We start from the raw sequence: 26,080 nt of genomic DNA on the forward strand, positions 1-26,080 counted from the left end.
CCTCAAAACTGTAAGCCTACAATACTTGAGTAAATGTACTTAGATCTTTCTTAGGATAAACTGCAAACTGTGTCAATGTTGGAAGCTGCATCAGCTTGCTTTCCAATTGACAGCACACAAACATACTGTAGTTTTAACTTTGTCCACACAACATGAAAGTGGAAGTATGGCTTGGTTTGTGGGCCATACCATTGTCACTGGAGGGGGCTGTGAGTCTGAAACAGGATGTTATAAATGATTAACTGTCAAAGTTGGAAGAAAATTGATGTGATGATGAAATATCCACATATATTTTAGCAGAGTGGGGAGCAGGCTATAAAACGTGACTTAAGTTGGTTTCTGCCACAAACAAGTTCAGACAAAGTGTCTTTGTGCCACTGAGATCCCATTTCACTTCCTCTAATATCAAAGAACGAAACGGTCGGTGGTTGAAGAGAAGAACAGAGTGAGTATTATTATATTCACTGACTTTGTTGCTAGTGTATTTGGAAAAATGTATTACTACCTATCTATCTATACCTACTTATGGTCTGAACAAGGAAAAAACACAGATTTCAATGGTGACTGATATGAATCACTATAAGCTGTTCATCTGTCCCATGAAGAGGCTGATAATAAGGACTGCACACGGCTCACTGTTTTTGTGTGTTACTGAACTGCTTTGTGTACATTAATCAACCGACAGTAAGGTGTAGTTTGTCAATAATAGACAGAATATGGAGATTTAAGCAGGCTGTACTTATGGCTGCTCCCATAAACATTTATTATTCTCATTCTTCTCAAAGCATTTCAGGATAACCACACGGTAGACTACATACAAAGCAAATCACAGAACCAACCAAAATGTTTCGCACATTTCAAGTCAGTGCTTAAAGTGCTAACCATGCCAACACCTGTGATGGGTCACCTTAAAGTTCCCACATGCTGCTAGAAAAGGACTAACTGCCTACGATGAAAGTAATTCCTGTCTGTGGGAGTGTCTTGTGCCCAAGATTATAATAAATCCAGTCCTTTTTCCACTTGCCTTAAAGTGATGGCAGCTTCTACTCTGTGTTTGAAAGGTTTTTTTCTGCCTCAAAATGACCTGATTTAATAAATAGGGTTTATATCTGACAGATTATAGTCCACACAGGACTTTTTACCTGTTGAAATACCTTTTTAAAAAGGAGCAATACATTACGTAACACTTTCTGTTGTGCTAAGTTTTCCATGCCTGTGGCCAATTTGCATCCACTTCCCGGCCAGCAAGATGAACTAATTTCTGCCAAACAATGCATGCACACCTTTCTCATCCCTGCCAAAAAATTGCATTCACCTAACGGGCAGCAGGGACGTTTTCTACTACCGAGTCAAATAAAACTTACATTTTCTGCGTGGATTTTCTGTCCTGACAGTGGCAACACATTCTCCCTCCCATCGCGTAAAACACTGACTCTTGGTCAGGTGCATTTGGCGTTGCTATTGACGCTAAAAGTCTCCTTTAGCACCATATCTAAACGTGTTGGTTCGGGACCATTGTCGTCACTTTTGGATCAGTTGGGTTTAGGAAAAGATGGTGGGTGGGATTATAAAATTAACGTTTCAGTGATACGCGGGACAATAACAGGACACAAACTCCAGTCTCTGTGTTGTTTGACCCATCCACCACCCCAAACAACCTCCCTACGCAGAATTTCGCTACCATTGTCGCTCTTAATACTGCGTCATCTTCTTCCCGAAGCTGCTGCTCTGCCCGGTGCGTTCCATACAGACGCTAAGGGGTGCTTATTGCGTCGTATCTGACGCCGAGAGCTACTGACCAAGCATCAGTATTTTACGAGTTGGGAGTGAGGACAGGTTGACAGTGGAGCGTGCACCTGAATCGACTCTACAGTGGAGGCCTGCAGCTAGACCCCACTTGGCATTTTTGTCTACTTTTTCCTGCCGCTCTCACAACAAAATTTAAAATGGATACTGGATTTTTTGTGTGAAAATCACAGATGATAAACAAAGACATTAAAACATGAGACTCCACATGTTGGCTGTTATAGTAGCTCATTGTGGACTCGATTAAAAGCTGTATTAAGAAGAATAAACAGTAATGCTAAGTGTTTATCAAAACTATATTTATATCTTCAGTTGGAAAAGAACGAACGACAAGAACATACAATTAAATACAGAAGTTCTTTGAGGAGGAAATATGAATAATTATATATTTAATCTGGTAAAGCCGTCTTGTGTTTTTAATTTGTAAAATTTTTTGCTGTTCATTTGACTCTGTGTGTCGCAGATGGCATTGATGCTTTTAGAGGCAAAGTGGAAAACAGCCCTGAGCTCCATCCTGGAGGAGCTGACCGACTCACAATTCAGGAAAATGCTGCTAAATTTGGTCAAAATCCCTCAAGGAGTGAAGGATGGCAAGGCTAGAGAAGATATCCCTTACTTACTTGTCCAATACTACGGGACAGAAGACTCCATCTCTGTAATCGACAAAGAAATGAAGAATATCCCAAGGAACGATGCTGCAGTCCAGGAGCCGCTGCGTCCCTTTGTGGAGAAAGTGAAGAAACAACGACAAGGAAAAAAAGGTGAGTTGATAAGATTAAGGGTGTTAATCGATATATACCTGCTAATTTTTTGATACTATCTCGGTCGAGGTTCCAAGCGAGCTGAGCTGATACAAGAAGGTGAAGTTAGAGAGAATCGTCAGCAGCACCACAGGAGACATCTTGCACAAAGTCACAATTTTTAAAAAGCCATCCTAACGTCAGAAGCGGCAAACTTTTTTTTATATTGACAAGACCTACATTATTAAAAATGGCAACACAAAAGTCAAAGTAGACGTTTGTTTGCCGATTAAAATGATCTAGCAAGTGATGCGTTAAAGATGATATAAGAGCAGAGTATAGTTTATTATTGTTGAACACCTTTTGTGGTCACTTAGAGTAATCGGGTCACCTGGTGTAGGTGGAGAAAACAATAGGGATATCATCTGTGAACCTGTGTGGTTGGGGCAATAGAGAGAGGGGGTAATGGGTGAAGTCTTATTTTTGCTGACCCTATGTTCAACGCAGATTATCGTATGACTTCTGGAAACCCTTTGTACGCCATTGAAACACTCATGGAAAGTCATAACATTAACAATTAACAACCTTGTTAGCTTCTCCTGCAAATAAATGAACTAAATGTAGTCAATGGCGGCTAAATTGTAGTTTCTGATAGTTGTCTGATCCCGCCTACACTAAGGGGGAACTATCCGCAGTGGAAAACCAAAAGAGAAAAGTACTAGTACCAATTGTGAGTTGAACCATAAAGTAGAAAATATAATAAATAGTAGCCCCTGTTGAGTAGCTACTACAGAACATGCAGCATATGATACATAAAAAAGACTGAACTAAAAAGGCAGAAATTTAAAACACATTCACTCTGCAATTTCTGAAAAACGCTAAATGAGAGAACCATTTTCAATTTGTGTTTGTTTACCTTTTGAATGTCTTTTTCAGGGATGACAAGAAAACTTTCAATTGACTTCGGATCAGTGGCCAAAAAGCTAAAACCGTCAGCTGGTAGGTCAACTAAAGGAAATCAAACATTATGACTGGGTGACAAACATGAAGTATCACTTTGATAGATAGGCAGATGTATTTTTGAAAAACTGATGAGCTTTATAATGAATAGTAACCAAATTACACCAAGCAAACCATGTTTAGGATCCTCTGAAATACAAAAAATTTAAAGGTTTTACCTTAAAACCATCGACGGTGTGCAACAACACTGATGTTTATTTCTTCTTTTTAAGATCAACTGAAAAGCTGCCAACCTGACCAGGTGAGAAAGACAAAAGTTAATAATACACCCTGATGCTGTGCACAAATGTATACATTTTTTTATCATACATATAAAAGTATTCTTTTTTACTCTCTTGTATCTAGTCGAAAACCAAAAGCTCAAACAGCTAGCTAGACAGTGACAGTACAATACGTTGTGTAGACAAACCGATCAGACTTATGTTATTAAACTATTAAAAATGAACTAGAAGAATTCATTCTACAGTATGTTTTATGATTTAATTTTGTGCTTTCTTCAGATGGACCCTGTTAAAGCCAAAAAGACCAAAAAGAAGACAGAAAAGCAAGATTCATCCCTGAAACATCAAGCATCAGCTTCAGCATCAATTAATGTAAAAAGAAATTAGCAAGAGTTAAATAAGACCAATTATACAACAAGTAAATCCAACCAGACAATCCGATTGGTCAGCTAGACAATTAAAACGTGCCGACTTAATAAAGAGTATTGGAATTAAATATCTGCACTTCAAGTATTCTTGGCGCTGGAAATAGTAGATTTATAGAAAAAAGAAACTTACTTGAAGATCCCACATGAACTTACTGTACTTTTTAGGAGTTTTCAATCGCATGGTCTTAAAAGTATAAATAGATATATGTAGTAGGTCACAGGCCCATTCGCATTTAAATGCTACGAGTGCACTTAAGAAGTCTACATGACATCATCGCCTACATCCTTTCATCAGTCCCTATATCCCGTCCTCTACAACAATATGTTCCATAGACACTCAACAGAGCATTATGTTATTAAACCTGTGAAAATGAACAAGAGGGATTCCTTGTAATGGTGTTTTTATCTTGTGATTTGTTCAGATGGATTGTGTTGGAGCGGTGGAGACTGAAAAGAAGACAGAGGAGCAAGATTTGTCCCTGGAACCAGTTGAATCCATAAAAACCTTCAAGGTAGCAAGAGACAACTCTGTTCTACTGATGCTAACATCTGTTTGAAATGTGTTTGACTTTCATATCAAGTCAGCAGTTTATTTGCGGTTAAGTAAGTTTATAAGCAGAATGGGACAATTCAAGGTTCAACTACTTCTTAATCATCCATTGCAAAAGCATTTGAAATATCCATAAAATAAAACCATAGACATAATCAAACATTCTATACTAAAGACAATTACTCTCGTCTCTGTATATATTATATATTTGTATAATATTGTGTGGTTTGCAAATAGAGTCTAACGCTGGGTTTCCACAGGCAGCGTTTTTAAACTGCAACCCTTCCAAGCGAGTTGTGTCACCGCAACATGATGCCGACGGTGTACACGTTTTGCAGACAGTTAGTTGTTGGTGTTGATATACGTTTTCTATCAGTTTATATCTGGCCTAACTCACCTGTTTGGTGAGTTTTCTACTCCAGGCACACACTTTGCCGTTAACTTTGATTAACACTATATTACTAGCAACAAGCCAGTTGTCATTGCTACAATGCTAACATTACTACAATGCTACTACTGCTAAAACAAATGTATATTAAAAACTCACCAGGTATACCAACTGCTTCGACAACCCTCTGCCAAGCTAGCTGTTAGCATCCATGTAGTTATACAAAGACGTATCATAAAGTAAGCTACAGGGAAATCATGATCTTTTTGCATTTGTACAGCATGTGCGTATACACGGCAGGATATAAGAGGCACGTTAGTCAACTTTGGGAGAGCGGGGAACATCCGGGTACTTTCGCCGCCGCCAGCGGAATTCACTCATGCCGCTGTTCTCATAGGGAATGAATTAAGTTATTGTGGAAACCCAGCGTAATGCACACACTTTGGGAACCACTAAGTTATCCAACTACTTTATTGGAGTGATTTTTCTACAATGTATACTTTTAAGCTCATCTCAAATCTTTACTATGAATGTCAATCTGTCTTTATTCAGGTTCCAAGTGCTGCTGTCCAGACTGGGAGGATTCAAATAATGGGAATTAAAAAGTCCAATAAGACGAACACTCACCTGGTGGTAGAGTTCAACAAGCGAAAGCGGAATGTGTTTGTGACAACTCGACTTCTGGCAAACGCATTTGGCCTCAAAGTGGAGGATGACTTTGAAAGAAGACTCCGCTATCAAATGCCCCTCACAGCAGAAGCAAAACTTCAAGGAAAAAAAGTTACGGACATTAAAAAGGTGAAAAAGATGTATTTGTAGAAGGCGAACGCGGTTTACTTGCTGTACTGGAAGTCCACCTTAAGAAAGTTAGGCCAATGACAGATTAAACTATGATGGCAGCGTTGGAGATGCAATTATATACAAAAGAATACACAATCGTCTGTGAATAAATCTATGTTCTTCTAATGGAATTTATTTTCGCTATTTCTGTCACGTTTTTTTTGGCACCTTACTAATTCCACATTTTTTAACGTAGCAACTTTAGTAGAACATCAAAACATTCAGCTCAATTAGGACATTCTGGCTATTATACCGACTTTCCATGACTTTCATAATTTCTGAAATATTTAAAGTTTTCCCCATTTAAATGAATGAAGACAATGTTCAAAACTGAAACATTCACACTTTTTCATACACTATCTCCTTAGTCATAATTTCAGCTTGAAATTCCATTCCAACTTCAAAATGTTACAAATATTACATATATTTTAGGTATTTTTTTAACTTTCAAGAACCATTCAAACTTTTTCACATATTCAACCATCTCTGAGGCTTGGAAAAAGTTTTTTATTAAAAGAGCATTGGTGTCTATTGGAACAGCTAGAGGGGTGTCATCGCACATTTGAGTGGAGAGGATCTTAAACAACTTTTTAAAAACTTGTTTGTAAACTTGACAATGAATTACAGAAATTCTTTCTAATTGTGTTTAATCTTGTGGTTTGTTCAGATGGATCCTGTTGGAGATGTGAAGCCCGACCAGAAGACAGAAGAGCAAGATTCGTCCCTGAAACTACCTGCACCCTCCAAGACCATCAAGGTAGCAGCAGGGACATCTCTGTTCTTTGGGAACTTTGGGAACCACTGGATTCCACAACTACTTTATCGATTTGATTTTTGTACTGTACTTTTCAGCTCGTCTCAAACCTTCACTATGAATATCAATCTGTCTTCACTTAGGTTCAAAGTGCTGCTGTCCAGACTGGAAGGATTCAAATACTTGGAATTAAAAAGTCCAATAAGACGAACACTCACCTGGTGGTGGAGTTCAACGGCCGGACGCGGAATGTTTTTGTGACAACTCGACTTCTGGCAAACGCATTTGGCCTCGAAGTGGACGATGATTTTGAAAGAAAACTACGCTACCAAATGCCCCTCACAGCAAAAGCAAACCTTCAAGGGAAAAAAATTACAGAGATTAAGAAGGTGAAAAAGACATCTCTTTAGAAGGTGAACATGGTTTACTTTGAGTACTGACATCACTTTACGGGAAGTCCACATAACTGTGTTTAGTTAGGTTTAGTTACAGATTAATTGACGATGGCAGAGGTCGAGATGCATCCAATTTAAAAAAGAAAACAGTCTGAATGCAACGTGACATCATGGCCGCGTAAACATACTGTACATGCCACTTTCTTAAGCCAAGCGGCGTGTTATCCGTACGCATTTTGAGGGCCGTATACAGCAGACAGGTTGGGTTTAGGAAAAGAAAAACGCTACAGTTGGGTTTAGAAAAACAATAACGGGATGCAGGACAACAACGGCACAGTTGGGTTTAGGAAAAGAAGAAAACTACGGTTGAGTTTAGGAAGCATGACACGCGGGACACAATCTCCGGTCTCCTGGGTGAAAGTCCTGTTTGATCCATCCTCCCCGACCAACATGGATTTTCGCCCTTTCATACTACTCGCTACGGCGTAAACTGACACGCAATCGCAAGGTAATGTAAGTCAATGGAGGCCAAACGCTAATAAACACGCTGCGATTATGTCTTTATAACACGGCAATAATGGCACACGAATTGGCGTGTCATACATACGCCCCTTCATATATATATAGTCCTATGTATATGTTGGTCCTAGTACTTTGTATATATTTCTTGAAGCTGCACTTTCATATGTCTCTATGTAGCTTTCCTAATTTAAAGCTAATGTACTTGCACTTACTACTCGTTGTCTGGAGTTTGCACCTTCAGGGTTGAAAGCACTTAATTAGAAGTCGCTCTGGATATAAATGTCAGCTAAATGACATGTAATGTAAAGTATCTGCTCCTCAGATCTCTGCAGAGTAAATCCAGACAGCTAGCTAGACTATCTGTCCAATCGGAGTTTTTCTCTGACAACTATTTTGCAGGATCTCTGTGTGGAGCTTAGCACCACCCAAGACAATTGTGATTTGTGTAAATAAATGCCATTTAACCAGAGCACGATTTCCTTCCATCCCCGAATGCTATGTGGAGTAGCCAGACCCTCCTTCAGCGTGCTTTGGAGGAGGGTCTGGCAAAGTGAGATTACGGTTTTACTGATATTTGGTTTTCCTCTCAAATCAGCAGTTTGGTTGTTGTTCACTTTATTAGTAGGATAAGACAATTCAAGGTGCAACTCCTTTGTCCATAAAAGCAAATAAACTACATCCTAATCAACCAACGCAAAAATATTTGGAAAAAAAATCTGCTCAGTTTATAAGCTGGTAAATATTTTACTGTACGCCAACAGAAATTATGATTTTTGTACAGTACTTTTCATTTTGCCCGATCTTTACTAGGAATGTCAATCTGTCTTTTTTCAGGCTCAACGTGCTGCTGTCCAGACTGTGAGGATTCAAATAATGGGAATTAAAACGTCAAAAAAGAAGAAAAAGAACAAAAACTTGGTAGTAGAGTTCAACGACCAGATGCAGACGTTAATTGTGAAAACTCAACTTCTGGCAAACGCATTTGGCCTCCAAGTGGACGATGGTTTTGAAAGGGGACTGCGGTATCAAATGCCACTCACAGCAGAGGCAAAATTAAATGGAAATAAAATTACATACATTAAAAAGGTCTAAAAAAAAAAAATAGGATTAGGCAATGGTTAGGGTTGCGACCGTTGACTTTAAGGTACCTAACCCTAACCAAATTTTGTGTCTTTTTCAGAGATGGGTTACTCCCAGTGACTATCAGTGGATGGTTGGCTGTACCACTGTCCTGTCCTTTCTTTTTTCTGTTTGTTTTTAATAAAAGAGCCCCTTATAGCAGTTAACTTATTCCCTGACGGTTGCTTTATGAAATACATGGTCAATAAACAATTTAAATCACATAATACCTATTTTTTTTGTCTAAAAAAACAAAACAAATTGTGGATTATTTTCGACTGATAGTAAAGATCACAGGATGTTGAGTTTTGTTATCTTGGGGCAATTTGGTTCAAAGAAACCCATAATTCTGATAACACAATAAGTGTTAAATTATCAAAACAATGAATCATGTTCAGCACAATTACTTTAAAGTGGTGCAGTGCTTCAGAAAGGTCGGCCGTCGGGTTGGTGTGTCAGAGCTTTAAGATTATAGGGATGTGGTGGTGATGGCACGGTGGATATGACACATCAGAATCAGAAATACTTTAATAATCCCAGGGGGAAATTATTTTTGTTACCACTGCAGGTATACAAACAATAAAAACAACATATATTAACAAGACTTTAAACATATATAATAAAAACAAATACAGAAATAATATATAAAATATGAAATGTACAGCATTAATGTGCAAATAAAAAGAGAAATGATTGTCTATGTTGAAATGGGTTTTAGTGCAATAAAAAAAGAGAAGTGATTGTCTATGTTTGAGATGAGATAATTACAGAGAGGGGGTGTGTGACTCTCTGAGGGAGGTGTTGTAAAGTTTAATGACCACAGGCAGGAAAGATTTCCTGTGGCGCTCTGTTGTGCATCTGGGTGAGAGGAGTCTCCTGCTGAAGGTGCTCCTCTGCTGGGCCAGTGTGTCGTAGAGAGGGTGGGAGACATTATCCAAGACATTATCCACACAGAAATTAATGTAGTCCGTGATGCACTCTGTGAGCCCATCAATATCCTCCCCGTGGGGCTCACAGAGTGCAGGCCAGTCCGTCACTATAAACCAGCCCTGCAGTGCCTCATAAGCCTCTTCCGACCACTTCCTTACTGTTCTTGTGGTTGTAAGCTTCCTCTTCACCAGAGGCACATAGCAGGGTTTGAGGTGTAGCAGGTTGTGATCTGACCTGCCAAGAGGGGGGAGAGAAGAGGAGGAGGTGTATGCTTCCTTAATGTTAGCATACATATCAGGTCCAGGGTCCTCTCTTCTCTGGTAGGGCAGCTCACATATTGTTTGAACGTCGGCAGAACTCTATCCATGGTGACGTGGTTAAAGTCTCCCGACATGATGATGAGGGCACCGGGGTGCTGAGTCTGTAGTTTGGAGATGGTGGTGTGAATGATGCTACAGGCAGATGTTGGGTTTGCAGAGGGAGGGATGTAGACGACAACAATGATGACATGTGGGATCTCTCTGGGCACATGGTATGGACGGAGTCCAACGGCCAGCAGTTCCACACCCGGGCTAGATAGCGGTTCTTTAATCGTGATATGACCGGTATAACACCATCTGCTGTTTACTCGAACGGCAAGCCCCCGCCTTTCCGCTTACCGCTCTCAGCGCAATCCCCGTCCGCCCGGACAGTGCGGAAGCCATCCACGGAGACGTTCTGGTCCGTAATGTCCCTGTGCAGCCAAGTCTCCGTGAAACACATCAGACTGCACTCACGGTACTCCGGGTGGCTCCGCGTTAGCACTGTTAGCTCGTCCATTTTGTTGCTAAGGGACCGTACATTTCCTATAACAACAGAGGGGATACGCCCGTCCCGTCTCGACCCTCCTCTATTCCCCCCGACGTTGCTTCCCTCCTCTGCGTCCCCGGGTGTGTTTTTCTCCAGAGTTCGGGTGGTACATTAGCTGGTCTGGCCACAATGCCGGCCGGCATTGGAGCGATCAGCTGTACTCCGGAGTAAATAAAGGCAGCATGTCCCGGTGAAAGTGGCATTGATCAAAACAAAACTAAAAAAGCACCAAAACTCTGCAAAGCAACCTCGTTAAAGAGGGCAGGACTTCACAGAGTTAAAGTGATAAAACAAGGACGAAACAAAAGAGAATGAAAGTTAAAATAAAAGTTAAAAAAAAAGTTAAAAAGCGAACTCAAAAGCTGGTAACCGGCAGCATGCAGCTTTCGCGCACTCACCTTTGGTGTTGAAGACCTGGGTTCAATTCCCACTGCGATACATCAACCAATGTGTCCCTGAGCAAAACACGTAGTAACCCCTAGTTGCTCCAGAGGCGTGCGACCACTGACATATATAGCAATTGTAAGTCACTTTGGAGAAAAGCATCATCTAAATGACATGACATAGAAGCTGATGAAGGAAACTCACCTAGACACACGTTTGTTGTGGATTCTCCATTTCTGGCAAAAGCGGCTGACTTTAAACAGGGGGGAGATGTTGAAGAAAGACTCAGCAGATGCAGAAATACAAGGATATAAAATAATTTATATAACAGGTGCTTAAAGTATGTAGAAGAGGAATGTTCTGCAGGTTTTCCTTTTAAAAACATACTGACACATAGTGGTAACTCTACAGCCCAGACCGTGGTTTGAGTTTTAATGAACTAATAATGCTATGACCACTGATTAGATTGTAACCTTCTCCAAAAGCTGCTACACCAAGTGCACCACTTATTTTTAAGTGTAAGTTATTGAGTTTTTTCAACATTAACATTCTACAAACCTGTATATATTTGTTTAAAACAAAATATAAAAAAAGATTTACCTAATAGTTTTATATATTATTTTGCTAATAATTCACATTTCCATAATTATCCAACTCGGCAGGCTGACAATCTTTGTCTTCCCTTCTACAAAACATCCATCGTCAGTTCTATATCAAATTTCGTGGAGTTATTTCGTGGAATGAAAACTAACATTTAATTGATTCCTCCAGGTCTGTGAAACTTGTTCAGTTTGTCTTAGTTGTTCAATCTTCTTATGTTCACACAAATATTTTTGTTGTTTTACGGAAAATAAAAAATAAAAGCAGTTAAAAGTGAGAGGTATAGGTGTGTCATTGGAAAGCTCATTAAGCTTAACAACTGACACCACAAAAAAACATACCGTGGAAGTGAAAGTACTGTTTTTATGGAAGTGAAAGTACAGCTTTATTTGTGGGCTAAACCACTGCCACTGGTGGGGGGGGGAACTGTGGGTTTGAAACTGGCTGGAGAGCCGGCCAAATAACATGATTTCTGCCACAAACCAGTTCAGACAACGTGTCTTCGCGCCACTGAGAGCCCATTTCACTTCCTCTTTTTGAATTCAAAGAAGAAAACAGTCGGTGGTTGAAGAAAACGACAAAGTGAGTGTTTATTTATTGACTTTGTTGCTAATTTCTCTTAAAAAATATAATCTCTCTCTAAATCTAAACTTGTGGTTTGAACAAAGGACAGAGGTCTGAGGAGATTAGCAACATGTTCTGTCTGTTTTTGTTTCTTTGTTGTGACTGATATGAATCACAAAAGCTAGTCATCTGCCCAGTAAAGAGGCTGATAATCACACATAAGCACATGGCTCACTGTTTATGTGTGTTACTGTTCTGCTTTGTGTACAACTGACAGTAAGTTGTAGATAGTCGATAAAAGAAAAAATATGGAGATTTGAAAATTAAACAGGCTTTACTTATAGATGCTTTAGGCTATAATAAAAACGTCTCCTTTCGTAAAGTGTTAACCCTCGTGTTGTCTTCCCCGTCGACCAACAAGCAACTTTTTGTTTATCTTGGACAAAATGTAAAAAAAAAAAATCTTGTTTTGGTTGTCTTTTTCGACACTTTTGTCAATATTTTGTTGTTTTTTGTAAAGCTTTTCCCATGTTTTTGTCACTTTTCTCCAAGTTTTTTTGTCAATTTTTCCCATGTTTTTCAACGTTCTATTATCATTTTATCATCTTTACATGCTATTACATTGAATAAAACACCCAAATTCAATTAAAGTAGTGAACTGATAATTTCTTTAACTTGTGTAGAGTGTCGTATAGAAACCATCCACGTTATTTTGTTCTAAAATTAGTTTGAAAGAAACCCACATTTCTGATATAGAAACATTTTGAAAATCGGATAAATTTTACCAGAGGACAAAAGGAGGGTTACATTATATTAAGTGTTAAGCGGTATAAGCAAGATGCCAGAAATTATATGAGTGTAATCCTGGAGTAATCGAAGCACAGCCCAGGAGTGCGAATGTTGATAGGAATCAAACAAGATGCCTCTGTCGTGTTTAAAGGTTTTTCTTGTACAATTCAATATGAATGTGGTTTGATTTTTGGCAAAAGGATATTAGAATAATGTGGGTTTCTTTCTTCGTCTTTCAAAAGGACAGACTGGAAAGGAAGGAATGAGAACTTAAATAAATGATACATTTTATTTGGATTTGGTAAAGTGTGATGTTTGAGGATTTCCTCTTTGCTAGGCTTCTGTTTTTAATGTACAAACTTTTGTTCATTGGTCTCTCTGTGTGTGGCAGATGTCATTGAAGCTTTTAGAGGCAAAGTGGAAAACAGCCCTGAGCTCCATCCTGGAGGAGCTGACTGAGCCAGAATTCAGGAAAATGCTGTTCAATCTGGTCAAAATCCCTCAAGGAGTGAAGACTGGCAAGGCCAGAGAATATATCCCTGATTTAATTGTTCAGTACTACGGGACAGAAGGGTCCATCTCTGAAATAGATAAAATAATGAAGAATATACCAAGGCAAGACGCTGCAGTCCAGGAGCTGCTGCGCCCCTTTTTGGAGAAACTGAAGAAACAACGGCAAGGAAAAAAAGGTAAGTTGATAAGATTATGTAATCGATATACAGCTGCTACTTTTTTGGTACCAACTCGGTCGAGGTTCCATGCAAGCTGAGCCGATAATAGAAGGTCAAGTCATTATTAGCGCGACACGAGACATCCTGCACATCCCCGATATTTTTAAAAACCCACTACTGTCAGTAGTGGCCGAAAAAAAAATTTATTTACCGTATTTTCCGGACTATAAGTCGCACTTTTTTTCCTACTTTGGCTGGTCCTGCGACTTATAGTCAGGTGCGACTTATATATCAAAATATATATAATTTAACATGTTTTTACATGTTAATTCATACTGAAAACATTACCGTCTACAGCCACGAGAGGGCGCTCTAGGCTTGTGACAACTAGAACGCTCCTAAAGACAACTGAGAAAGAAAAGAGACAAACTGCAGGTAGTAAAATATGCAGCCCCGAAAACGGTAATCGAGCAGCAGAAAGAGAGTTTGAAATGAGGGAGAAACTTATGAGGGAGACTGGAGAAAAGGTGACTCTTACTGCAATGAAGAAAACAAAGAAAGCTAATCGGCTAATCGTGGGCTGAAAGATGTCCAGAGGAGGAGGAAGGAGTCGGGAGGGGCTCGTTCACGGTGCAGCTTCGTCTCCACGCCTTTTAATACCTCCATGCTCCACGCCCTGCTAGCTAGTTGTTCTGGGTGCTATTGTATAGTTCAATAACTGTTAATGTGTTACGGTAACATACCGGACACCTCCCGTATTCAGCGTATTGTTCTGTGTGCTATTGTGTAGTTGAATAACTCTTGTATTTATAATCTAAATAAATGCGACTTATATATGTTTTTTTCTCTTCATGACGCATTTTTTGACTGATGCGACTTATACTCCGGAGAGACTTATAGTCCGAAAAATACGGTACTCTGCCCAGATTTTTAAAAAATGGCAACACACAGAACTACACTGTACACTTATTTCTGAAAAATACTAAATAAGAGAATCATTTTCAATTTGTGTGTTCGTTTACTTGTCTGTCTGTTTCAGAGATGACGAGAAAACTTTCAATTGACATCGGATCAGTGGCCAAAAAGCAAAAACGTGCAGCTGGTAGGTCAACTAAAGGAAATCAAACATTATGACTGGGTGACGAACATAAAGAATCACTTTGATAGATAGGCAGATGTATCTCTGATAAACCTCTGTTAATCTGATGAGCTTCATAATGAATAGTAACCAAATTACACCAAGCAAACCATGTTCAAGATGACTGATACCAACGTGACATCATGACTTCGAGTAAACATACACGCCACTTTCTAAATTGCCGTGTTATCTGTACACATTTTGAGCTATCCGCGTGTATGTCTACGCTATATACAGAGGACGTAAACATAAATTTTTGTCGCGAGAAGAAAGCGACGGATGAGTTTAGAAAACGTGACACGCGGGACACAAAGGAAACGTGACACGCGGGACCTGATCCTCGGTCTCCTGGGTGAAAGTCCTGTGTTTGACCCATCCTCCACCCCGACCAACCTCCCTACGCGGATTTTCGCCCTTTCATACTATTCGCTATAGCGTCAATTCACACGCAATCGCCAGGAAATGTAAGTCAATGGAGGCCAAACGGCGTTCATAAACACGCTAAAAATCAAGTATGCGTCTTGATAACACGCCAATAATGGCATACGGATTGCCGTGTTATACATACGCCACTTCATGAGATCAGTCGGTTGATATTCAAAGCATAAAAAAGTTTTACCTCAAAACCATCGACGGTGTGCAACACTGATGTTTGTTTCTTCTTTTAAAGATCAACTGAAGAGCTGCCAACCTGACCAGGTGAGAAAGACAAAAGTTAATAATACTATACCCTGGTGTGAACAGATGTATTCAGACATGTTTTATTACAGTATAAATATGTAAATTATACATGTGTATATTTATTTTTTTACTCTCTCCTTCTGTATCAGAAGAAAACCATCAGTCAACTTGGCATAAAAGCGCAAGCTGGGAAAGTTGTGCAGAGTTCTGCTCAGTGCACAAATGAGAAAAAAGGGAAGGTGAGATGCATTTTGAAATAAGCGAATAAGTGATAAAACAGCAAGCGTTACAGTGATGGTACAATACGTTGCGTAGACAATCAACAGATCAGACTTATCGGTTATTAAACATATACAGGAATTCTAAAAGTGTTTTAATCGTGTGGTTTGTTCAGATGGATCCTGAAGCCGTGAAGCCCAAAAAGAAGACCGAGAAGCAAGATTCATGTCTGAAACCTCAAGCATCAGCTTCAGCATCAATAAATGTTAAAGAAATTACTAATCATTTAATATAGACTATTTAGACTTAATAAAACTTATTGGAATTACATATTTGCGCTTTAAAAGTATCCTTGGCACTGGAAATAGTTTTTTATAAAAGAGCGACAACTTACCCGAAGGTCCCAAATAACTTACTGTATCTTACAGGAGCTTTCGAACATAATTGTCTCCAGAGTATATTCTGTACATTGTTGATCACAGTATATTTTTCGCATGTTTTGACCCATCAGGAGAATCCTGTTTGGAAATACCTTTCACTTCGTTTAGATCAGCTGCCAGTTCAGACCGATCTCATGAAGTGGCATATGTATGAGACACCAATTGATATGTCATTATTGGCGTGTTATCAAGATGAATACTCGCTTTTTAGCGTGTTTATCAACGCCGTTTGGCCTCCATTGACTTACATTACGTAACCCTAACCCACTTTCTTCTTTTCCTAAACCCAACCCGCGTTTCTTCTTGCGATAACACACCAAGTGGCGTTTATGTTTACGTCTGCTGTATACAGCGTAAACATACACACTGATAGCTCAAAATGCGTACATATAACACACCACTTGACTTAAGAAAGCGGGTATGTATATTTACTTAAAGTCATGATGCCATTTTGGCCAGTTTACACAAAGTACAGAGCTAAAACCAATGCAGTCTAAAGTGCCTTTTCACACTAAAAGTCTGAACTACACCAGCAGACAACCCCCCACCAAGAGCCTGGGTCTGTCCGAGGTTTCTCCTAAAAGGAAGTTTTCCTCACCACTGTCGCGCTAAATGTTTGCTCTTATGGGAACTACTGGAATTGTTGGGTCTTTGTAAATTATAGAGTGTGGTCTAGACCTTCTCTATCTGCCAAGTGTCTCGAGTTAACTCGTTATGATTTGATACTATAATTTGAGCGCACTAAAGAACTCTAAACGACATACCTACGTTCCAGTCATTATCCCCTACGTCTCGTCCTCTACGACAATATGTTGCGTAGACAATCAACAGATAATTATCTGTTATTTAACTTGTAAAAATGACTTCAAGGAATTCTTTCTAATGGTGTTTCTAAATCTGTGTGATTTGTTCAGATGGATCCTGTTGGAGCTGTGAAGCCCAAAAAGAAAACAGAGAAGCAAAATTCATCCCTGAAACCATCTGAAATCTCCAAAACCTTCATGGTAGCTGCATCTGTTTCACCTGAGGTGTCAATTTTCTAATACAAAACCCCTCTGTTGAGGAACTGTTTTTGAGGGTGTGAAAGGGCCCTAAAACAACAACCACCCTACCTTCATGATGGTTATGTTTGTTCAGATGGATCCTGTTGAAGCCGTGAAGCCCAAAAAGAAGACAGAGAAGCAAGATTTGTTGTTGAAAACAGCCGAATCCTCCAAAACCTCCAAGGTAGCAGCAGAGACAACTCTGTTCTACTGATGCTAACATCCGTCTAAAATGTTTGATTTTCCTCTCAAATCAGTGATGTTTGTTGTTTAGTAAATTAGTAGAAAGAGACAATTCAAAGTTCAATTAATTCATTCATAAAAGCAAAGAAACTACATACTAATTAACCAACGCAAAAACATTTGAATTTAATATCCATAAAACTAAAACTATAGACAAATATTCTATGATAACCTGAACATTTACTATGAATTTCAATCTGTCTTTTATTCAGGCTTCAAGTGCTGCTGTCCAGACTGGAATGATTAAAATAATGGAAATCAAAATGACCAATAAGACGAACACTCACCTTGAGGTAGAGTTCAACGACCGGATGCAGACGGTTTATGTGACAACTCGTCTTCTGGCAAACACATTTGGCCTCAAAGTGGAAGATGATTTTGAAAGGAGACTCCGCTATCTAATGCCCCTCACAGCAGAAGCAACATTACAAGGAAATAAAATCACAGACATTAAAACCATGTGAAAAAGGGGTGCTTGGTAGCTCACTTGGTAGAGTATGCACCCCTATATACAGAGGCTGTAATCCTTACGCTGCAGCCCTTTTCTGCATGCCATCCCCTCTCTCGTTCTCCCTGCTTTCCTATCAATCTTCAGTTGTACTAATAAAGGCGATAAAGCCAAAAATATATAAAAAAAGATGCATTTCTGTAGAAGGGATATGCTTTTTACTTACTGTACTCTGGTTGTTGTACAGGGAGCCCACCTGTGTGTTAAATTAGGGTGGCGCTTTTAGTGAAAGTGTTGGTTTGTGTTTTCTGTGTCAGCGGTGGGATACTCCCGGTGCTCCAGTGGCTGGTTGGCTGTACGAGTGTCTGTTCTTTTTCTTTTTCTATTAATAAAAAGAGCCCCTTATGGCGGTTAACACACTCCTGAGTGTCGAGGCCTTTTTCAATCGAAGCTTGTCCTTCAACAGAGTTGGTACGACGGGGAGGATGGTTGTGGGATGTCTTCTGTCATTGTGAGGAAAGGTAGGGGGGATTGTGTGAGGTTTAGTAGATGTTCATAGAAGCATCAGATGAGAGAATGTATGATCACGTTCTATGTAGGTTAGAGCCAGACCAATATATCGATGGGCCGATATTAGGCATTTTCCAAACTATCAGTATCGGCATTTATAATGGCCAATAAATGAATATTTAAAAACTAAAATAAAAACGGAGGATCCATTTTTCCCAAGGACTTTGTTTCATATCTTAAGTTTGTATTTTATTTATCAGAACTTTAATATATTCTGATGTTCTGTAGTGAGAATGAAACATTACAAACATTATTTTAGTGAGGACTCATAAATAACTAAAAATAACTAATGTTAGGGAAATCTGTTTATTATTTGTTACGAGTTTCTGGATTTTATAAAAATATATATCAGCGGATAAAACGGAATATCGGATTTTTAAATCACCAAATATTTGTATCGATATCGGCCTCAATCATTTATCGGTCGGGCTCTAATGTAGGTTAACTGTATGTTATTGTGTGTTATGCGCAATGTGTTGCCATTTCATTTCTCTCGAATGCCCAAGATCTATTTCTCCTATAAGAGACAATAAAGGCTTCTCTTATATTAATTGTATTTATATTTGGGAGCATTTCTTTTTTTACTACAAAGTTGCAGGAACTATGGATTCAAAGGAATTAAATCATGGACAAAAAGTTTTATTTCAGCCACATAGCGATGGTCAGTCCTGCAAACTGACCGGATAGTTCCTAGAACCCCAGGTTTTAAATTTAGTTCCTCAAAAGGTCCCATTATTTGTGAAACGATACAAACTAAATATCATGTATAGAAACAGTGAGAGCTTTTTGATTCAGTTCCATTTTAGTTGTAATCTTTCCGTTGCCCAGCAGATGTCACCACTGGCAAGTTTTCAACACAATGAACTATGTTCAGCACAAATACTTTTAAGATTTCTTTTGGGGGCATTTTAGGCCTTCATTTAGAAGGGACAGCTTAGACGTGTAAGGGAAGAGATAAGGGGAAACGACACGCAGCAAAGGGCTGCAGGTCAGAGTTGAACCCGCGGCCCGCTGTGTCGAGGAGTAAACCTCTATATATGGGTGCACGCTCCAACCAACCGAGCCACCCGGGCGCCCAGCACAATTACTTGATAATGGTTCAGTGCTTCAGAAAGTTGTTACTTGTTGAGCTTGTGGACTATAGTCTTAACTTACATATTGTAGCAGGGCTGCACAATTTTTTTATCGTGATATCAACTGGCGCAACAAACGCATAATGAAAGGCGCAGCATATCGCAAAAAAAAAACAACCTTTTTTTGTGTTGGTTGAAAGAAAATATCTGCAGAAAACTGCATTGTAAAATGCAACCGTCACAGTTTTTAGTTCTGCCTTTTATATCCAATTCAATGTTCAATAAAAGAAAGTTGGAGATGATTTCCCTTCATTTGTTTTAAACTCATTTTTTAGCAGAATACTGAAAGCATTAGAAACTGAGAACCCCCTTAATTTCTATTTATTGCAAATAATATTGTTATGGCGATATTCAACATTATCGCATATTTTCCTCATATTGTGAAGCCCCATATTGTAAATAGAAAAAAAATTATCCAAAGATCCAAAAAATAACTAGCTTGGTTGATACCAGACCCTTCTCAGTTGTACGGTTGTGATAGGTGTAAAGCCCGCCTCAACGGTTGTGATTGGTGCAGAGCCCGCCTCGGTTGTGATTGGTGTAGAGCCCTCCTCAATGATTGAGATTGGTGCCTCGATTTGGAAAAATTGTAAATGGGCCTGAATGGGCTCTTGGCCAGACTGACTTGCAGAGCAAATCTCAAATTTGCCGGAAGTTCGTCAGGGTTTACCTAGGCTAGTAAATAACACGAAAAAAAAAAAACAGTTTATTTCTACTTGACTTTATTAAAAAATATTATCAACAAAATCAGGAAACATGCACGCACACACACAAAGCAGTATCCATCCATATAAACTACACACACACACACACAGTTTCTGCTTAACAGGAGAACAAACAGACATCATACAGAGCATCACACTTGTTGAGAAACTGCAAAAAAAAAAAAAAAGAAAAATATTCTTGAAAAACTGACATTTAATCTACAAAAAGAAAAGACCAATTCAAAGATAAGTGAAGAGTTTCATTCTAAAACCCTTTGCATCCAATGTATTAATAATTAAAGGTGGAGAATAAAAATGACCTGATACTCCCTGTTGGATTTTCCAAAAATATACAATATTTATATAATTACATGCAGATAAATCTCTGGTTGGCAGCTCGTTTTTGGAAGGAAACTCTTCACTTTGAGAAAATCTGACAACCAAACTGTAATGTAATGAAGTGCTAATATAAAATAAAAAAGAAAAGAAACTTGTTTTGTTACGTGCGCACACACGTCCGATTGACATTCAAACCGAAAACAAGAAATCTACAAAAATAGACCAGTAAGCATTTAACACTTAGCATGTTGTAGCTTTCCTCCGAGTCGTCTCCAAAACAAAAGTCTGTGCACATCGAAACTCGTTTGCACGACATCACCGCTCGTCTTTAATATTAAGATAATCGTCTTTATTCACATATCGACAGATGAACAGATGCTACGGTCACACTTTACGCTAAGCTAACGGCTGTTCTTATGTACTTGTATAATAAAAGCAAATCTTTGAATGAAAAAAATATATAACGTCAGAAATCAAGAGATTGTTTCGTTGATTTTGTTTGTCAGAGCTCATCAATAACACGGCACTTTTCTTTGGGGGGGGGGGGGTCAGGAGGTCAAACGAGTAACTGAAACGAGTTACATTTACACGCTCACTCGCACATGTGTAGTGCCGTTACAAGACACTATTCAAACATGGCGAGGAAGAACCTCCGTTTAAGAGAAAAACATGTTTTTTTTTCCCGTGGAGAATTTTAAAATATAAACAATAACAGAACTTGGAAATGACTCCGTGTGTAACTTTTACTCGTGAAACACTCCAACAAAAGGGATAATAAATTCTGCACGTTTTAGCTACGACTACAACTATTATCAGGGATGCACCAAATCCAGGATTCGGCTGAATATTGGGCTTTTTGACGGGGGTTCTGGTTTCCGCTGAACCTTAGAATTTTTTCCCACCAAACTGAAACCTACGCTTGCACTCGGCGCGCTACGCTGGTCTCCGTAGTGACGGCACCGTTGATTACGGGAAGGTGTTTACGTAGGTGGAGCGTTCAATGCAGTAGGCTATGAGGAAGTGGACATGGATCTGGTGAGCAGAAAAGTTGTTGTTTGGCAGCACTTTCAGTCAAAAGAAGGCCATTCAAGTCCAGCTACATGTTCAATCTGTTCAATGCTGATTGGTCCGGTGGTGGCGAGGACCCTAAACTATACACAACATGGCCGCTGTTACAACATCTGGTCTGAAACATCTGGAAGAATACGAGTTGTGCACGAAGGAATCTCCAGACAGCAGCCAGAATGCAGCAACTTCAGGTACAGCAAAGAAAGGACAGTCCCTGTTTACTTCATTCATGTGTTTACTGGGTTCATGGACTGAGGATGGGAGGAGGATTCGGTATTCGGCCGAACCCCAAAAATCTGGATTCGGTGCATCCATAGATAAAAACAGAACCTGACTGTGTGTTGGTTTAAATTCAGAGTAATTTCGTGTCACTTACGGTTGTTTATCTTTTAAAGTTCTCCCAGGAAGCAATGAACACACACACACACACACACACACACACACACACACAGACACACACACACACACACACACACACACACACACACACACACACACACACACACACACACGATGAGGAATGAAGTATCGGAGATTTTGTGCCTCCAAATCTGAAGTCAATAAACTCCAGAATCAAAAATGTTCTCGTCTTCAGAAAAAAACGCCTTCAAGTTCGGTTTTTTTGCTCCTTTTTTCTTTCGAAAAAAAAACAAAACAAAACGTTCTGCGTCAGAATTTCATGATGTTTGAGCGGCTGAAATTTCAACACCTTTTCTTTTTATTCATCGGATGTGCACGTCTGCGCTTTTCTGCTTTCTGTTCCCTCATTGGCTGACGATGAGCTGTCGCAGGTATGACTGCGTGAGGCCTCGCAGCTCCTCCAGCGCGTAGTCCTCCGGCATCGGCAGGCGGGTGATGTGCGGCGCCATCTGGGTGAGCGGGATGCTGAGGGAGTCGGAGGCTCCGTCGCCCTGCTGCAGACTCAGCACAACCCGCAGGATGTTCGCCACACGCTTCGCCATTTCTGGAGGGAGGAAGGGAGGAAGGGAGGGAGGGAGGGAGGGAGGGAGGGAGGGAGGGAGGGAGGGAGGGAGGGAGGTGCGGCTTGGTTAGGTTTCCACTCTCAGCAAACAGCAGCTGACTTCACCCTCCTACCTGAACTTCAGCTTCATGAGACTTCTCTTTCACTACGATCTGAAAACAAGACGACGACGACGCTGCGAGGCAGTACGTCTCAATCCAAACTCTTCTCCTGCACGATCCTTTCCTGTTGAGATGAGTTCCTGAACTCGATTCTGTCTGAAGAATCCCTCTCTGGCTTCAGCAATCACTTTGAGACACCTTTTGAGAGCAACTACTCTCAACACAATCTCTCTCCCTTTCATTAATAAACTAATTCCCCCCAAGGTGTTATGTGACCTTGGGTACCATGAAAGGGGCTATATAAGTCCAAGTTATTATTATATCTCCATCTGCGGTGCCTTGGTTTGAAATATTGATGGTGAAACATGAAAACAGTTGTTATTTTTGGAGCTATTCCTCGTTTTGTTATATAGTTAAAAATGTCGTTAAGTATTTTGTTGCTGTTTTGTTTGAATTGTACAGCTGTATAAGCTGTTTTATTATGACATCAGTGTCTTTATTGTAGTTACTTTGAGTACCTGTTAGTGCTTTTGTTTTGAAGGTACTGGGCAGCCTGAGCCACCAAGTGTAGTTTACATATATATGTGTAAGTGGAATAGAAAAGCTGGAAAACTTTAGAAAAAAAAAAAATATCCAACTATCTGTGGATTAATTTGAAACTCAAGAAAAGTTAAAAACAACATCTGCAGCCTTATTTTTCTCAGATTTTAAGTTGATTAAAGGACAATTCCGGCACAAAATGAACCTAGGGGTTAATAACGTGTGCCGAGTCGAACGTTCCCTGACGAACGCTGTGCAACCAGTAACATAGCTCAAGCAAAGCGTTCGTGGTTCAAATGGTCATGACTGTTTTCCAAGATGGCTTTTTAATAAACTTTCTGTACACTTAAAAAGTTCTCAGTGCTTCGGTGTACATGTAGGGACCCTCGTGATGCTACCGTGGAAGTGTGGTGCTATTTTGAGCCTTGTTAGTGGTGTAGAAATAGAGATTTACCTTCCGCCCCGAAAGCTAGCGTTAGCAGCTAATCACCGGTTTGCGCTAGCTTGTTTAAAGCTACAGACGCATTAGATTAGCATGAAAACATGTCCCAGAGAACGGTACACTTATGTTATTAACCCCTCTAGGTCCATTTTGCGCCGGAATTGTCCTTTAAGGAGGTTTATTCTGGATGGATATGATATCATGTCTATGTTTTCACATTTCACCTTCTTATGACAAGAAGAAGGGGTGTGATGTTTGACACAAATTGAGGGCACTGTGGGTTTTAGGATCCCCCCCTTTCTAAGTTACTTAGGTTCAAGTGATTGCAGCTTCCGCTCGCCTGTAACGTTTGTTCATGCAGCCACAACAATCAAAAAGCGAAGCGTCACCAGAAAACCTTCCTGTCTGGAGTCCGATAAACTCACTGTACCAGATATTTTAATCTCACACCGTTTAGATGAAGTTCACTCTCTCCGTCTAGCCTCAAGTCTTAAATCTGATCCTCACCTTCATCTAACTTCAGCCAATCAGAGAACCGGTTTGTCAGTGAATCCAGCTTCTGCTGTTTTCGGTTGGAGGACATTTTGTCACTGGTTTAAACAGCTGCTCTCTTACCTGATTGGGCGAGGCGGTCTCTGGCGGTGCGGCAGGGCAGGAGCTCGATTCTGCTGCACAGAGACGTCACGTCGGTGTAGAGACGCTCCAACTCGTAACCAGCGTTTTCCATCTGCATGAACACAAACACAATTTTCAGGTACTTATACTTTAGTATTTGTAGGCTTCTTTTAACTTCTACACAAAACCCCCCCCCTGCAAAATAACTGTCACAAACTGAACCTGACTGCTTGGTGGAAACAAGGCTTTAATCGCTCTTTAACCCAGAGTGATTACCACTTAACTCTCCCTGCATCTATTTCACAATAACAGCCATTCTTGGTTAGGGTTGGGTACTGAAACTCCGTGCTTATATGGCACCGGTGCCTTAACAACCGGTATCTACCAGACCGAATAGTAACGCAGATTTCGGTGCCTCATTTCTGTGCTACTGAAATGCCTGAGCTGCCCTCTGATGCATCGGTTTGCATCGCTGCACGTGGCGCTAGTTAACATAATACACTTGGCAGCAGGTAAGGTTAGCCTACCGTTAACTAGCAGCTGGATTAAACACGGTTAAAATGCTGACAGCTAATGTTAAACGGTGTGACAGTATTTCACTGTAGAGGATTCAAACACCAAGACGTACTGACTGCAGCTGTTGTCGGAAAAATAAAACAGACGGTGCGTACACTTGAAACTCACCAGACTCGTGGTGCATTCAAAGTTATGGTAAAATACCCTTTTCCCATCTAGTGGTTGTTTTTGGCGTTTACCAGCAATGTACTGGTGAAATAAGTTATTGTTATGAGTTATTACATTTTTAATAAAGCATTTAAATTTCAGTAATAAACAAGCCATTCTTGTGCTCTTTTCTTTTTAAAATATATACTTATTTTTTTTAATCGTTTTAAAAAGTATCGGTTCAGGCACCGTTTTAAAAGTATCGTTTTAGCACCGGTATCGGAAAAAAAAACAATTGATACCCAACCCTATTGTTGGCATCAAAACCTTTACTTTAAAAGCTACGGGAAGTGTTGACCCAACATGTTAGCCTGCGATGAGTCTCATTTCAGGTTTATGTTCATCATTTTGCAACATGGCAACAAATCCATATTGAACATAAAAACATTTGAAAATAAAGTGACACATGTGAGCGTCAGTACCTGCTGTATGTCCTGCAGAGTCTTTACTACCCGGATGTAGTCCAGGTAAACCCTCCCGGCAGTGTCCCAGTCCTGGATGGTGGCGCTGTGTTCAGGCACCGCCAGCCCCTCCAGGAACTCCAACAGGTAGTCGTGGTTGTCGTTGATGATGCAGTCTACGGGAGGGACAAGACATTTGTGTAGTTTAATAACTTTAAAATGCAAAGCCTACTACCCCAAGACAACACTTTTCACAGCTTGTTCAGTGTTTATATTTGGGCCTTTCTTTTATTAGACCAGTCCTTGCAGAAAAATGAGTTTTTTTGGGATTGTTGCGGGCAAAAATCCTTGATCATTTTCTTAAAAAATGCGATGGAATATGCGGGATATTCATGCAATTTTATGCGATGAATTGCGGGAACTTGCAAAATCTGCTGTTTTTCTGGAGGGACTGATAAGAACGCTGACAGGAATTATTTATTTTTACAAATCAGACAGTTTCAGCACTGATTTGGACAATTCAAATAAATTACAATAAAATAATGTAACAATAAGTTTGAATATTTGACTGCTGAATATTATGCACATATTTTATGTTACGGATTGTTCACTTTATTTAAATCTTTTCTTTAATTTGATAGACCATTTTTATAATTCTGATTAATCTGTTTTTGTTGGAG

General features: G+C 39.7%; 3 protein-coding genes across 11 annotated transcripts in view; 2 read left to right on the plus strand and 1 right to left on the minus strand.

The window, feature by feature from the left end:
- The first annotated feature begins 249 nt into the window (after nucleotides 1-249).
- On the plus strand, nucleotides 250-8,766 carry LOC114566865 (uncharacterized). Of its 2 annotated transcripts, none has more exons than XM_028595684.1 (10): nucleotides 250-445; nucleotides 2,270-2,567; nucleotides 3,483-3,545; nucleotides 3,779-3,807; nucleotides 4,067-4,159; nucleotides 4,638-4,727; nucleotides 5,706-5,951; nucleotides 6,661-6,750; nucleotides 6,891-7,136; nucleotides 8,499-8,766. In XM_028595684.1, the coding sequence occupies exons 2-10, from the start codon at nucleotides 2,270-2,272 to the stop codon at nucleotides 8,754-8,756; spliced, it is 1,413 nt and encodes a 470-aa protein (XP_028451485.1). In that variant the 5' UTR covers nucleotides 250-445; the 3' UTR covers nucleotides 8,757-8,766. The 2 variants fall into 2 exon arrangements, with proteins under 2 accessions (XP_028451485.1, XP_028451486.1); XM_028595685.1 differs by having other exon boundaries at nucleotides 6,891-7,160; nucleotides 8,499-8,584.
- Nucleotides 8,767-12,037: 3,271 nt separating this feature from the next.
- On the plus strand, nucleotides 12,038-18,202 carry LOC114566869 (uncharacterized). 4 transcript variants are annotated; one of them, XM_028595691.1, is made up of 9 exons: nucleotides 12,038-12,128; nucleotides 13,291-13,588; nucleotides 14,610-14,672; nucleotides 15,379-15,407; nucleotides 15,539-15,628; nucleotides 15,784-15,873; nucleotides 16,963-17,076; nucleotides 17,186-17,275; nucleotides 17,547-18,202. In XM_028595691.1, the coding sequence occupies exons 2-9, from the start codon at nucleotides 13,291-13,293 to the stop codon at nucleotides 17,796-17,798; spliced, it is 1,026 nt and encodes a 341-aa protein (XP_028451492.1). In that variant the 5' UTR covers nucleotides 12,038-12,128; the 3' UTR covers nucleotides 17,799-18,202. The 4 variants fall into 4 exon arrangements, with proteins under 4 accessions (XP_028451492.1, XP_028451494.1, XP_028451493.1 ...); XM_028595693.1 differs by having other exon boundaries at nucleotides 16,963-17,052; XM_028595692.1 differs by having other exon boundaries at nucleotides 15,542-15,628.
- A 3,880-nt stretch (nucleotides 18,203-22,082) lies between these two features.
- Nucleotides 22,083-26,080, minus strand: part of nup98 (nucleoporin 98 and 96 precursor) — a 138,020-nt gene continuing 134,022 nt past the window's right edge. For all 5 annotated transcript variants that reach the window (XM_028595668.1, XM_028595669.1, XM_028595671.1 and 2 more), the window contains 3 exons: nucleotides 25,422-25,576; nucleotides 24,277-24,388; nucleotides 22,083-22,560 (listed from right to left, as the gene is read on the minus strand). In XM_028595668.1, coding sequence (XP_028451469.1) covers nucleotides 22,361-22,560; nucleotides 24,277-24,388; nucleotides 25,422-25,576 — 467 coding nt within the window. In that variant the 3' untranslated portion in view covers nucleotides 22,083-22,360. The remainder of the gene's footprint in view (nucleotides 22,561-24,276; nucleotides 24,389-25,421; nucleotides 25,577-26,080) is intronic.

The sequence above is a fragment of the Perca flavescens genome, chromosome 13 (assembly GCF_004354835.1).
Source record: "Perca flavescens isolate YP-PL-M2 chromosome 13, PFLA_1.0, whole genome shotgun sequence".
In the NCBI taxonomy this organism is placed as follows: Eukaryota; Metazoa; Chordata; class Actinopteri; order Perciformes; family Percidae; genus Perca; species Perca flavescens.